This window comes from Rhinolophus sinicus, chromosome 16, assembly GCF_057876585.1.
Source record: "Rhinolophus sinicus isolate RSI-liver-muscle chromosome 16, RSI-T2T, whole genome shotgun sequence".
NCBI classification, from domain to species: domain Eukaryota; kingdom Metazoa; phylum Chordata; class Mammalia; order Chiroptera; family Rhinolophidae; genus Rhinolophus; species Rhinolophus sinicus.
In genome coordinates this window covers 50060683-50075253 of record NC_142516.1, presented here as the reverse complement: position 1 = coordinate 50075253, position 14571 = coordinate 50060683, and the positions used below count along the sequence as shown (strand labels likewise).

Below are 14571 nucleotides of genomic sequence, written 5' to 3'. Positions count from 1 at the left end.
TTATCCCCTACTATTATATGGTTTAACAGTCTCTGACTTTGTTTTCTCCACCTTGAGTTTTGGGAAGAGGAAACCTCAAAAATCCTTTTAGTGGTCAGTAGACATGCCCATGGGGACCTCATTCAGGCATGTAAATCCTGGGATGCTCAAACCCTTATTCTGGTGACAGACTGGTGGAGGAAACAGAGGGTGTTCTTTTCTATGCTGCCTTTCCTCGAGGTCTCTCTTGAAACCATATGGCTTCTAAAACTAGTGCTATCTATTGCCAGATTTAAAGATCTGAGGAAGTGAGTCTTATCACCATCATTTACATAACATGGTTTGGGGCCCAACTGTCCAGGGCATTGCAAAAATCCGGAGGTACCCTCCTTCATCACCAGGAGCTTATACTGTATGCCAAAGCAGCAGCCTCACACTCATGCATAAGGACCACACAGACACCAGCAAATGAGGACTTTTCCCACTACAGTTTCAGGACATCAGCTCCATTGTGAAACAAAAGCATAACTCTCTGAAGTTTGCTCCTTCCATCAGGCTGGCAATTAAATATTATACAGAGCACATAATTTAGATTGCATTCCAATTATCTTCAAGTGCTGCAGGGCACAAATCACTCACCCAGCAATTAAATAAATTCTAGAAAGTCACTAAATGTTTTAAGGAAGGGAGGGATTCTGAAGTTGGCAGAAGGACCAAAACAGAAAGAATAGAAAAACCAGGCATTTCAGAATACGCCCTCAGCCCACTTTTTCGCTTCCCAGTCACCCCAATTTTATGGAACCCCTGCCTCAATAATGATTACAATACTAGAAACATCACAATCGGTGCACACGATTCAAGTTACACTGAAAAAACCTGGCCCACTGGGCTTATCAGATGCCTGTCAATTTAGGTTGATGAAATGCTCGCTATCACAAGTAAAGAAACAAAGATATTCCTCCAAGAAATTATCAACATGAGCCAATTATTCTATGTGTGCAAATGCACACATATATATCATACATAATTTAGTGCTGTTATCACCTTGGATACACCATGAGAAAGCTGTAAAATGTAAGGGATAAAATATTTTTAAGACCACATTCTCTTCCACACTTTCTAAGAGTCCATTCCCTGTTCAAGGGAGCGACACACTGCCTTGAGGTGAACTGAGATGCAGTTGGTATGCAAAGACAAAAAGACAAATGACACCACTGACTTCCAAACCAGGATGGCTGAGCCTACCAGCAGCAGTCTGAGTCAGGCTTTTTGGATGGAGAGGAGTTTCCTCAATTCCAAGTGCTCTTTGGCATTAAGAACTAAGCTTTACTTGGTGGGCGGGGACTCTCAGAACTGCACCAGAAGCCATGGTGCAGAGCGCTATGGCGGCCACGTGGGTATGGGAAGTTGCTCTAATACAGGAAGGCAGGGTAGGTAGAGAGCCCTTTCACTGGAGAGCTCTGTGTCCCCTAGAGAACTCGACTATGTCTCGCTTCATTTGGCTGGTCATCCTGATTTGCATCTTTCATAATAAAATTATAATCACAAGTAGCACCTTCCTGAGTTCTGTGAGTCGTCACAGCAAATTACTGAGCCTGGAGGAGTCATGAGAACCACTGAATGTATAGCCAGTCAGTTAGAAGTACAAGTGGCCTGGGGACCCTAGAACTTACAGCTGGAATCAGAAGTAGTGCAGTCTTGCTGGGGACTCAGTCCTTCGTGCCTTGGTGAGGTTTATGCTAAAACTCTGGGTAGTTAGTTCCAGAATTGAATCGCAGGGCATCCACCAGGGGTTGAAATGGAATAGTCACTCTTCAGGGTTCAAACCTGGTGTATTATAGGTGTGGGTGCAGGGAGCAAGAGGATTGAGGCACTCAAAATGCCTAGAGGTAGATTTACTGTGAAGTTAATGAAACATGAGCTTCAGGACTCTCACTTCACAAGCTCCTTCCAAGGCTCTGGGAGGGTCGGTCACTATGTGTTCAAATGGTCAGATAGTTTTACAGAATTTGCAAAAGAAAGACATTTTTTATTGCTTGTTTTAAAGAGCTTCCTGATCTGCCCAACCATCAGATTCCAGAAGCTTCAGGCTTGACAACTCCTTGATGATAACTTAGCAGGTGCTGAGAAAAAGAGTTAGACTATCCTACATGTTCTAGCAGTGTGAAGAAAGAAGCCACGAGTTTGCAGATTTCCTAAATAGGACACAAACGAGCTGAGAGCATTATGAGATCAGAGAGGTCGGGGTCTTCATGAGTCTTTGGAGTGCGGAAAACCTGCCCACTGGAGACTCTGGCCTGGATCCCAGACTTTAACTGCACATGTGATCAAAGTCTCAAAGGATGAGATGGGACGAGTTACAGGTCAAGACCTCCAAGGAAGGGACAGACCAGCAGCCCTGCACGAGCCCAGATTACACTCACAGGAGAGAGGGAGAACCGGGGGCCTGCCCCCAATGTCAGCTTCCACCTTTATCCAGATATCATCTTGGGAAGAAAGAGGGGCCAGGAATCCCCCAGGAAAAGAGAGAAACAGCCCATAGGGTACATGAATGTTGAAATGACTACCCCAAAAAGATGAAGCAAACTGGAGACTGGCTAACACCAAAGAAATTTAAGTTTCCTCAATGGAAACAGGAATTTCAAAACAACCTAAAAACCTTTTTTTCTTTTCTTTTTGACTGAGCTATGTTGGAAATTGTTATCCTTCTCATTTAAAAGAACATTAAAAATACAGAAAAAAATTAAAAATCTTCCAACTAAACAGATTGTCTAAAGGACACTGTGGGAATTTTTAGCTAACTATGATTATAAAATAAAACCTGCTTGTGATGAGACCATAATAAAAATTTTAAAGAAAGTGGCCAAATAACTTAAATTTAACCTAAGTGTTCTGAGGGAGAGACTGCCACCAAGTCACCAAAATCTTATTTTTCTGGGCTTACTGCCCAGATTTCCCAGGCTTCCTTACAGCTAGTGTGGTCACATGACTGAGTTCTAGCCAATGGAAAGTGAGCAGAAGTGATACGGAACCACTCAGACCCAGCCCATTAGAACTCCACACTCACCATTCCACGCTGTCTTTCTTCCCTCCTTTCAGCTCACTGGGGTGGGGACGTCCAAGCTGGCAGAGGCTCGCTCAGCCTGGATCCTTGAATGGACACGTGGAGAACAGCTGCCCCCACCAACCAGGAATATCCACTTTGGACTTTTATGTGAGAAATAAAATTCTCCTTTTTTTGTTAGGCCTACAAATAGGGCACGTGTAGGTCCATCTGTTGCAGCGGTGAGCATTGCCCTAGGCTATACTCTGACACATCAATTGATGTTATTTCAATTTGGCAATTGTTGGGCACTTACTATTGGTACATGGAAGACCTAAGTTCTAACAAGATTCAGCTTATTAACTAGCCAGGAAAGCAGGAATGTTGGTACCTACCAAGAAAACTAGAAAATTGGATTTGAGCTGTGACAGAAGGACAAGCAAAGAAATACGAGAACACAGTAGAAAGGCAACTGCGTTGGTTGGGCCTTGTAGGATGAGAAAAGTCCAGATGAAAGAGGAGGGTAGAAAGTTCATCCCAGACAGTACACGAGTCCTCGAACATTTTATCCAGTGGGATGTGATGCTAAAGAGGGGAAAAATATTGTTCTGTTCACCCCAGGGAATGGAATCAAGGCCAGGGAGGAGCAGCTCCAGGGAAAGAGGATTCTGTTCAAAGGGCAGAACTAACAATCGGGGCTGGCCATGAACCGGAGGGGCCAGGCAGACAAAAAGGCAGACTGCTTCCTTTAGGGCCAGCCGGCCTCTTGGCACGGGCACTGCAGAGACTGTGATTTAAGCACAGGATGCGTAGCTGCTCCATTCAGCTGCCTCCCAACTCTGGGATTCTATGTATCTTCGATGCCTCTGCCAAGCAGGCTTTGGACAACATTGCCAGGAAAAAGAAGAATTATTTTAGCCCTGTTACAGCATTTCTTACATGATGGTTCTTGCCAAATTCCCTTTCAAGGCTGTGTTGGCTGGGTTTGCTCGACGCGTTCAATCATAGGCCAGTCGAGAATATCTCCTCATATTCAGGCCCATGAGAACCTTTTGAATATAATTTTTATTATCAGAAAAACTTAATAGGCTGATGTTAAGCAGGATTGCTACTGGTGAACAAGAAAACAAACGACAACAAGCACCTATTTTGAACACTTAGGCTAGGGGGCATTCCATATTCCATACTAATTGTATGTCCCCGTTAACAGCAAGTTACTAGCTCATACCAAAAATGGACATCCAGTTTTCAAAAGATTGGTTTACAAAAAGATATATTACAATACAGCTGTACTAAGAACAGTTTTGTCCTTTTTGGGTGACTTGGCATTTTGCAGTGTACCTAAGGTTGAAAATTATGAACAATCAATTTCACAGTATCGTTTTGTAAAACAAAGGAGTTTCCCATTTCTAGATAAAAGGAAGTCTACTAGATACACTAGGAAGAGAAATGCTATCGTAACATTACTGATAAATTAGTAACTTTCCACTTTCCTCTCATAAGGTTATAATTTCATTTCACAAACATTCATTAAGTCTCTACTATGGGCTAAGTATTGTGCTAATCATTAGTGATAGAAATTGAACAAAAAAGAGAAAAATGAGGTATTCTAAACCTGCAAACTTTCTAAGATTCAAATTGTTGTCTTTCTTAAGAGTATTTCCAAATGATTATAAAAAAATGAAAAGTTCAGCTACATCCTTGCCCAATAAACCGGGTTATTTTGCATTTGTAATATCTGAAGATTATACATATATAAAATTAACTTTAAAATGTTGGCCTAAATTATTGTCTTGTCTCCTGTAACAGTACTTCAGGTACTTAATTCTTTGCTTAAATAAAAAGAAAAGGAATAGATTTTCCTCAACTCAGAAATTATTATTAAACAAACACAAATATCCCCACATTATAGAATGCGATACAGCTACAACCTTACAAAGAAATCCATAAAACTATATTCTGAGGCCACTGGAATATTTGGATATGACAGTAAAACAAAAACACAAAAGTTACATTTCCTAGCCATGAGGCCACTGGAATATTTGGATATGACAGTAAAACAAAAACACAAAAGTTACATTTCCTAGCCATCGTTCAACCATAAACATGAGCAATGCTGTCTTAGTCTCTTTTCAGAATACCACAGTCTTCAATCTTTTCGAAATTCAGCTCACATCTCTCTCATCATACAACATCCTGAGTAAATCACATCTCAAGTGGAGCCAAGACCTGTCTGCTGTTGAACATCCAGTCTCAAAATACTTCCCCATCACGTTTCTACTCACCTACCTACTTATGACCTGGGTCCTAAAAATCTATGTTTTACAAAGCTTGGGGATTATATTCCCTTTTGATAAAATGAACAACTCAAAAACAGCAGCCTCTGTTTTGCTTGCTTTTCACCCAGTTGCATTACTATTTCCGGCATGCATTTCCTGGTCCTGCCTGGAATGTGTGTCCCTCATCACTCTGTCTAGGTAATAAGTCTACCCCCGCTAATGGAAAGTAGGGCCAAACCTTCCAATGGAAGATGCACACTCGCCTTGGCATTCACATACGTGGCTCCTGGGAACATTTTGATATTTTTGTGCTCCCCAAAGAACCTTCTGAGATTTCATTCCTCAGTCAAAATGAGAAATCAACATTTTGCAAAGCAGGGGGAAAAACAATAACACAAAAAACCCCCACAACTAAAGAATAACATTTCTAAGTGTCAGTAACCCGAGTCCCAGGCCCCAGTCTGTGTTTGCGATGAACAGATCAGATCCAACTAAAGGTGAACCCACAAATGCAATAGCACTTTCTAGCCAGCGATCCTGCACAGTCACTTAACTTCTCTGGGCTTCAACGGTGTTGTCTGTAAAATCAAGAGAGTACAAAGGCACCTTCCGGCTCTTATGAAATAACAATGCAGTTAGAAAATGCCGCACTGTCCCTGAACCATTTCTGCAGGCCTTGGAAAAGTAAAACTCCAATTAATGACCATGAAATGAGGGGGAACGATTAAAAAACATCTCTAAGGCCACCTTCCACATTTTGATTCTAACTTCGAGAGAGTGAGGCATGACCAGGCAATTGGTCATAAAACACTAGTGGGTCTCATAGCTCTAATAATCCTGTGCTTCCAATGACCAACTCTGCTCCAGCAAACAATTCTTCATTATATTTCAAGGCACTGCCTTGACATGTAGAATGACTCCACGGCAACAGCAGAATAACGTGATCTATGTTCAACAGCCATCTCCCCGTTTACTAGCAACTTGTGCCCCTCAAAAGAACTCTAGCTCTCGGTCCCTGATTTCTCCAAGCCCACAAGAAACCACACCTGGCAAGGACAGTTGAGAAAGCCACACCTACCCGCAGCCACTGCTTCTCCGTGAGGGCGTCGCTGTAGTCCACGTCCCGGCGCTGGCGAGACCCCCTCCCGAATATTTTCTCCTCCTCTTCTTCACACGTAAGCCTTTCTACTTCGGCGTCATCTTTAATAATCCAGGAGGGCAGCTCATCTTCCTCCATTAAGCGAGGCTTGCGCTTTGGGTTCCGGGCATCCTCCCTCCGCCGGTCCATGTCCATACGCTGCACGTATGAACAGAAGTTTCACCAATCGGAACTGGGATTCTGTACAGTACAGACTTGACAGCACATACGCCTTTCACAAGTTGGCTCCTACAGCTGCAGGATCCCTCTCGGCTTCTCCCATGGAGACTCTCTCCCCTGGCTGACTTGTTCTAGCCCATCCCTAAAGTACAGTGTCCAGTAAAGTCTCTTCCCTTCCTCTATATCCATCACTGAAATTTATTTATGCATTAAAAAACACTCTTTAAAAACTCCTCTTCTTAGTCTATAGGTGTGCAAAGCTTCCCCTTAAGTAACAGAAGATTCAAATTGGGAATGTATTTTAAAAAGATGAGCCCTGGTGATACAATTCACTGCTGCCCCGGCATAAAAGTGTTCTTCCAGCATATAAAAGAGAAAATTCATTAAGAAAACTTCCTTTTTACTTAATAGGGCTCATGCTTTTGATTAAATAACCAGGTAAAAAAAATCAGCAACTCGAGTGTCACTAACAGAACAGCCACCAACTTCAGTTAAACTTGGACATGTGGGCACATAAATGGTTTGATTCATGGTCAGCTGGCCATGAATGTGTTGAATTTTCAGTACACCATGGGCTCTGTGAGAGGAATGCCCCTCAATTCTTTAGCTTTTAGAAAGTTTAGCTTTAATGAAAATATTATATCACAGAGAGACATACCTCAGAGGTAATCTCATCTCAAAGGGTCAAGTTATTAGTGAAATGGCTGCCTTTCGTGTCCTTTCATAGCCTTCAAAATGTCTATTTCCCCATGTCTTGCTTGCTTTTTAAAATTCCAGTACACTTGTTAATAAATTAAGTGCTATGTATATGGCTTTAACCTATAACTAAACAATTTGATAGCTAAAAAACAAATCAAAACCTCCACTGAATTGCTATACACATTAGTTACATATTACTAGCTAGATGTTCTCTTTCTCCAACTGAATAGGCCATTAACCATAAAACGATTTACCTTTTCCTGCTTTCTTCCTTCTGTTCTACCGAACTGAAATAGGGATTCAATATAATTTTTCCTTAAGAGCTAAAATTGGTAACAGAATGTAAATGAAATTTCTATTCAAATCCAAATTTGATCTCTAGAATCTATTTAAAAATTAAAGTTCAAAGTTCCTTAAACTATGCTTACACATTTTTGGAAATCATTATATTCCCAAGATGGGTAGGCTTGGAGCATCGTGGAGTCCCATTGGTAGATAAATGTGGCCATCCTGTTCTGTCATATGCTATAGTTAGCTGGAGAGGCTGTCTTAATCCTGCCTTCTAATGTTCTAGGATCAGAAACGGGACCCATCAAACCTTTGTAATTAGCACACAGAGGGTGCCTCGTTAACAGTGCAATTTAAAAAGGGGTTTTTGAGGTAATCTCCTAATAGTTATTAGACAGCTTATAAGAAAACCATTTTTTGTTAAAGTGCTACACTGAAATGACAACATATTGCCACTTCAACTTTTACGTTGGCTACTACCATTACCTAAAGCAAGACCTGTAAAATGACATGCCATGCATATGTCCACAATTGACAAAATAAACCTTTGCTGAGATTGATAAAATAAATCACAGTTGCTTTTTTTTCTTTTAGGAAGGGTTGATGCAATTTTTAATAAGCTTAAAGTTTTGATGAATGCATCTCTTCCCAGAGATTTCTACTTGTAGAACACCAGTACAAAATCTGATGTTGATATGGAAGTAAGTCTATTTTATTATTCAGATACTAGATGAATATGTTTGTCTTAAAACCCGATAATAAACCTTACAAGTACAGTCATTTTTAAAAGGACTTCTTGTCTTTGTAGGGAGCATAGCAGATAAAAGCTTAATGTTTGAATGTTAGCAAAATGTTTCAGATATATACCTTGACCTGTCACAGATCTTTTTAGGAAAAAATTCATAGGTAATCAGTATGAGAGATAACTTTTTCTGAAGTCACATTTTTAGATGGAGAAAACAAGAAAAATGTTCAACGGTAAGGTTTTCATTTACAGAGACTATCTGCTTAATATGTGTTATTTAACTACAGTGTCTATGATACAAAATCAAATAAGTTTGTATTAATTTTACAGAGAACTAATTCTTTTATAATAATAGATAGAGTTTTAATACTGAATCCAAATCTAGCTTACATTTCATTCTTGTTTCTGACTAAACTTTTTAACCAGAGTAGCTGGCAAGGATTCAAATTTGATTTCCTGCCCCCTGGTGGAGGTGCTAATGAATAGTCAATTGACCAAAGGCAGACAGTCCATTAGAAGACTTTAAAAAACATACAACGCAATATATATGTTGTGTTATAAAGTTGTCCACCTGAACCTTATATAATGTTATTAACCAATGTTACCCCAATAAATTTAATTAAAAAAACAAAAGAGAAACCAAACCAAACCAAACCAAAAATCTGTATAATCCAAAAACGAGAAGTTAACTATTAAGAAACAAGCAGAACATTCACAAAATCAAAATCCCTACAAAAAAGTGTTCCTTAACCAGCTTCACCTGTTCAAAGTCTGTTCTTTATGTGATAAAATGTTCTCAAATTAAAAGAAAGCTGTGCCTTGGCCCAACATTCCAACTTTTTTCTGAGGCTTTCAATTTCTACAAATACCCAGCCCAAAAGTAAGAAAAGAAAAGTCCTCGTTTTCCCTTAGTTAGGGGCTGCTGATGGAAATCTCCATCTCTGAGCCTAATCTAATCTGTTTGTATAAAGGCAGGCAGTTTATGCTTCCCATGGTCTCCAGAGCACCTACAGCTGCAGCAGTGCTGAATTACCACCCATCAGTGATCAGCCAGGGAAGTAGAGGGCCTCTTGCCTCAGTGTTCCCCACTAATCTACATTTCAATAATTTCCTCCAGGAGAGAGATGTCTATTTCCTACGTGTACCTCCAATCTCCCTACATAGAGAATAATCTATAAAGGTGGTGACCAACATTATGAGTTCAGAAATTTAGGTATGAACACACCATGTCGACCGTGCTGTTAAAAGTCTTTGTTTTTTTTTTTCCTTCTGTCATTTCTCTCTAAAATGGCCTTACCTGAGTAGGGTGGTTCATTTAGGAGGGGGAAAAATGTACACATCCCAGGTTAGGAGTTATTCCCATGGCTACCTAAAAGTTTCCTGAGAAAGCATTAAATGTCTTTTATCTTGAATCATTATGTGTGGACACAATCATTGTTCCCTAGAGAAAAACACCCAATCAAAAATAACATAAGCCTCCACACAGCTGGAGTTCCCCTCTCCGCTGGTCTAGGCTAACAAGGCAGAGATTGCAAACCATGCCGGTCATATTTGGCCCATGGTCATGTTTTGTTTGGCCTGCAGTGTTATATAATAATAAAAAATTGAATTTAATTGCAAACATTTTGAAACCCAGAGATTGCATGTAACAACCCAGATTTCTAGTTTCTCCTGAAAATTTGGAATTTCTGGCTACGAGGTTTGCAGCTCTGTGCCCTTGACACAGCAGCTCCAGTTCACCGCCATCTACCCGCCGTGGTCCACTTGTTTCACTCACGCAAAGTATTTGTCTGAGACCTGAGGGCATTCAAGTTTGGGGCCCCTGATTTTGGGGTTCTGCATTTAAACGTCAGAGTTTCAGTTTACATTTATTCACTCACTCCACAATCAGGCTAAATGTTCTAAAGATCAAAATGATTGAAGGTATTAGAGGGAGTCTCGCAATTTCACACATCCTGATGCATGCTGGCGTTTTCACAAAGCCTGCGATTTTGCAAATGCCACCATTCATTCAACAAATATTTATTGAACAACTACTGCGTGCTGTTTTGAGCATTGGGGATGTAGAGGTAAACAAAATCACTATAGCAAATGCCTGAAGAATGCAGTAACACATTACTTCTGAGAGCCTCCCTCACTAGGCAAGGGGCTTGCTCCCTATACATTGTGACCTTGTGGCAGGCCACACACACATAAATCAAATTCAGGTTTTAGCAGATGACTAGGTATCATGAAATGTCAATGTTGAAACCATGGACATCAAATCCTCAAATGTCCAGGTTCTTTTACATCTACTTTGTACCAATAAAAACCAACCAATTTCGATCTTTAAATGAAGGCTACACCTTCATGCGCATCTGGAAGGTTCCTATTTGCTCAAGCATGCGCTCTTCAACAATAAGAAGAGGCACCCCGGTATTGTTTTAGTTGCTGTCCACCCACCCCCATAGAGAGCATGTTTGTTTTGCTCCAGGTAGGAGACAGCTAAGGAAGAGCTGTAATCTCTGCCTTGAGGAGCAGGGCCGGTTTCCTGAATGCTGCTGGCCGGGGATGAGAAATGAGCTGGGAGTGGGGGAGGGGGATCTATGGTAAACTGCAGACCACATGGCCGGCCCAGAGGGTGCAGCTGCTACTCAGTTCCAGCCAACTGTTACCATATAGAGACGTGGGTCTGGTATTGCCCACTCTCAAATTTTAAGAGAAGCCAGAAATCAGGATTCTTTTTTATGTTGGCAACAAATTCAAAATTTTAAAAAACACTGCGTGGGCCAAACAAAATATGTCTACAGGCTAAATCCAGCCAGTGTGCAGCCTCTGAACTGAAGGAAAGGCACAGGCTTCACAAATGAAATTCTGCCAGGGCACACAGGCTCCAGACATCTTGCATTAATAGAAAAAGGGGAATAAGGCATTTGTTTCCACGATTTTCTGTAATATTACCATAAAAAGATCAAATTCTTCTTCTCGTCGAGCAATCATTTGGTTCAGAGTCTCATCATCTGGTACTTCATCTTCTTCCTGGGGTTAAGAAACAGAATGATTTAATGGGCTTTAGGAGAGACGTTGAACAATTAGAGTGAGGTACAAATGAGTGAGGTGAATTTGTCCTCCAAGTCATAGGGGTTCCATTTCTCAAGCCAAAAAGAAGAGTCAGTGGGTACAGTACTTGCCATTAGTATTTTCCAAGTTGTTCAAACCATCTTCCTAAAGCAAAATCTGTTTAGGAAAAAAACACGGTATGCTATAAGAAATACTGGTCCTCTTGGGTGTGTATGTCGATTCTCATATTTTAAAACAAGTTATTTAATGTCTCCCCACCTCAGGGACCTCATCTGTAAAATGGGCATGACATTTACATCACAGAGAAGATGTAAGATTTAAATAAGGAATGTAACATGAAAAAGCGCCTAACATTAATTCTTTTGACGCTTTGAATCTTATCTCAAATATAAATGCTCATTTTCAAAGCCTTACAAAAAACATGAGTACATGAAACTTTGTGAGTAGGCACAGAGCAAGGCCATAAAAATCATATATACGGCAAATATATAGCCTTTAAGATATGTTTAATCAATGTATTTTAGTGGGCATTATTATGCTAATGGTTAGATCTGTGGATAGGAAAAAAGGTATCAAAAACAAAACCGCTATATAACTGTACCTGATTAAAATAATTTAAATGAAGTAGAGAAAGCAATTACATAAGGGTCAACATTTTCATTTTATATTATGTTAGACCAAGGTATATTGTCTCTGCAAAATTCCTCAGAAACCGAGTTCTTGAGTTTTTTAAGAAATATTATTCTATGACTTCTACACTTTTAAAAAAATGACTCTAAAAGTTAGGCATATACTATAGAATTTAACCTTACAAAATTATTTTTGTCACTTGCTGAGTGAGCTTGTTAAAAACCAAATGGGAAATTTCAGTGTATCAGCAGATGGAAGAAAGAGGAAAACTCAGAATTTCAAACATCCAATTTCTTTAATCATGTGTTCAGAACGAGACAGCTTGGTCTAGAAAGGGTACGAGTGTAGCAGCAGCTGAAATGAGATGATTCTGGCGGGTCCCAAGATAACATTTCATGCACTGTGTTAGAAATGAATGCAATTCAATAAAGTGAAAAACTGATGTTATAAAAAATCGTCTATTCTAGGTCATCCCTAGATTGATTAAAGTCACATTTTATCTAAATATTACATTTCATCTGCCAAAGACACAGACTAGCTGGGAGTGGGCTGAGACTTCACAGTATGAAGAATCTGGTTCACATGTCCTCTGGTGAACAATGTCCTGCTTTGCCCACCCTGTTCTTAGGACCACGTTACACGTTACCCTTTCATTCGCTGCCTGCACAATGGGAGGTTTGGGCCTTCCCCAAGCCCAAGATGAAAAGATTATCTTGTCAACTGGCAAGAAACCTGCCCACAGTAGCCTGACCTTCAGAGAAAACAAACTCAAAGGGAAGTGAACAATAATCTTCCTGGGTTATTTGCGCCCTAGTAATTCTTGTTCTGTCAACCGTGGAGATGGCAGTCCACGCTGCGTTGGACACTCAGAATCAGAGCCCTTGACTGTAGTCTATCAGTGTCTCCAAACCTTCTTCACATCATGATACTGGCCCCTCAGAAAATGGTAACATGTGTCTGACACACTGATAACCTGGCAGGGGTGTGAAGTCCCAGCAAGGCTGCTCACAGCTAGAAGCAAGCAGCACTGGATCCCACTCCAGGCTCCACGCGGAGGCCCTCGGGGCTGCGAGAGATCAACATCTCCCTGCGGCATCGGCCTCCAAAGGTTGGGAAGCTCCATGCTACCTTGCATCCTATCTAAACCAGGTCAGGTACTATCTTCACAAGGCTGTGAAGGCTTGTCCTATAAATGTACTGAGGTCCTGTGATCTCTGATCAAACGACAAGAGACAGAAGGCTCTGGAGAAGGGCAGAGAGAAAGGGCAAGCGGGGCCCCTTTCAGCTTTGCCTTATCTCATCTGGCTGATTCTGCCCCTACAAGTGGCCTCTCTGAAGTTCTGCATCTGCCCTACGGAAAGCAGCACTTACAGTACAAGAAAGCATGCTGGTTGCACCTCCCGGGAGACACGAGGGACGCATCTACTGGCCAAGCCTTGAGGTCCCTCTAGCAACTGTTTTTAAGATAATCTTGGATAACTTTCAGAGGCTTTCTGTGCTCGGGATGTAAGAGAGCAGCTAATTTATTCATTTTAATTATCGCCAGCCCAGGAAATTCTTTCAAGAACAAAGAGGTTACTCTTAATCCTCTGAGACAAAAGTCACTGTTTGATTTCATAAGGTGGCTTTCTACAATACCTCATTTTCCTCTTCATGCTCCAATATGGCCTGCAGGAACGCCCTCCGCTCATGGCTTGAAGACTTCTGATCGAACATGCCCGCCTGGATCACCTTCTGATCCACATTCAGTTTGTACTTGGCAGCTGCCAGGATCTTTTCCTCCACACTGTTCACAGTGCAGAGTCTCAGTACGCGGACCTCGTTCTGCTGGCCGATGCGGTGAGCTCGGTCCTGTGCTTGCAGATCCTGTGGGAGAGGACAGTATGCAGTGAGGGCCCATGCGCCTGGAGTAGCCGAGCAAACAAGTCGCCTGGCCAAGAGGAAAATATGGGAGGGTTACTGAATCCACCTTCAGTAATGTCAGATTTTGCTTACGTTTTTAAACGACATAAGCTACCTTCTTTGGAAAAATTCGAGGTCATTCCTAGTTGAGGGAACTTGGGTTCAAATTAGCCAAGCCGACTGAAATACACCTCAGGTTTTGAAATCCAGGTCTTGGGATGTTTTTATCTGTCCCTAGGTTTGCCATCAGAATTGGTCCCTAACTAAAACAAGAAAACAAAAAAACAAAAACCAATAAATTTGGTGTTACCTACACCTAACCTGAAGTTGCAGGAAATACCTTCCCTTTGGTGTGAGGTGTTGAAGATGATTTTTAAAACATCACTGAGTAATACATACATTTTAAATATATATATATTATGCATACATACACACATTATATATACAGCAATTGCTCATGTATCAAATTTCCCGGGATCTAATTCCATCAAAGATTAAATCTTTAGTTCGGGGAATAAAAAAGACTGCTAGCGGAGTAGTAAACTGGTACTACCTTTTGGTAAACTTTTTTAGGGATAGAAATTTGGCACTATGTATCAAAAGTGTTAAAATTGGGTATGGTCCCCGA

General features: G+C 41.0%; 1 protein-coding gene across 9 annotated transcripts in view; it reads right to left on the bottom strand.

Moving 5' to 3' along the window:
• SMARCA2 (SWI/SNF related BAF chromatin remodeling complex subunit ATPase 2) overlaps positions 1-14571 on the bottom strand; it is a 163819-nt gene that overhangs the window by 56350 nt on the left and 92898 nt on the right. For all 9 annotated transcript variants that reach the window (XM_074330501.2, XM_074330508.2, XM_074330503.2 and 6 more), the window contains exons 25-27: positions 13680-13907; positions 11292-11369; positions 6380-6598 (exon numbers count right to left, since the gene is read on the bottom strand). In XM_074330501.2, coding sequence (XP_074186602.1) covers positions 6380-6598; positions 11292-11369; positions 13680-13907 — 525 coding nt within the window. The remainder of the gene's footprint in view (positions 1-6379; positions 6599-11291; positions 11370-13679; positions 13908-14571) is intronic.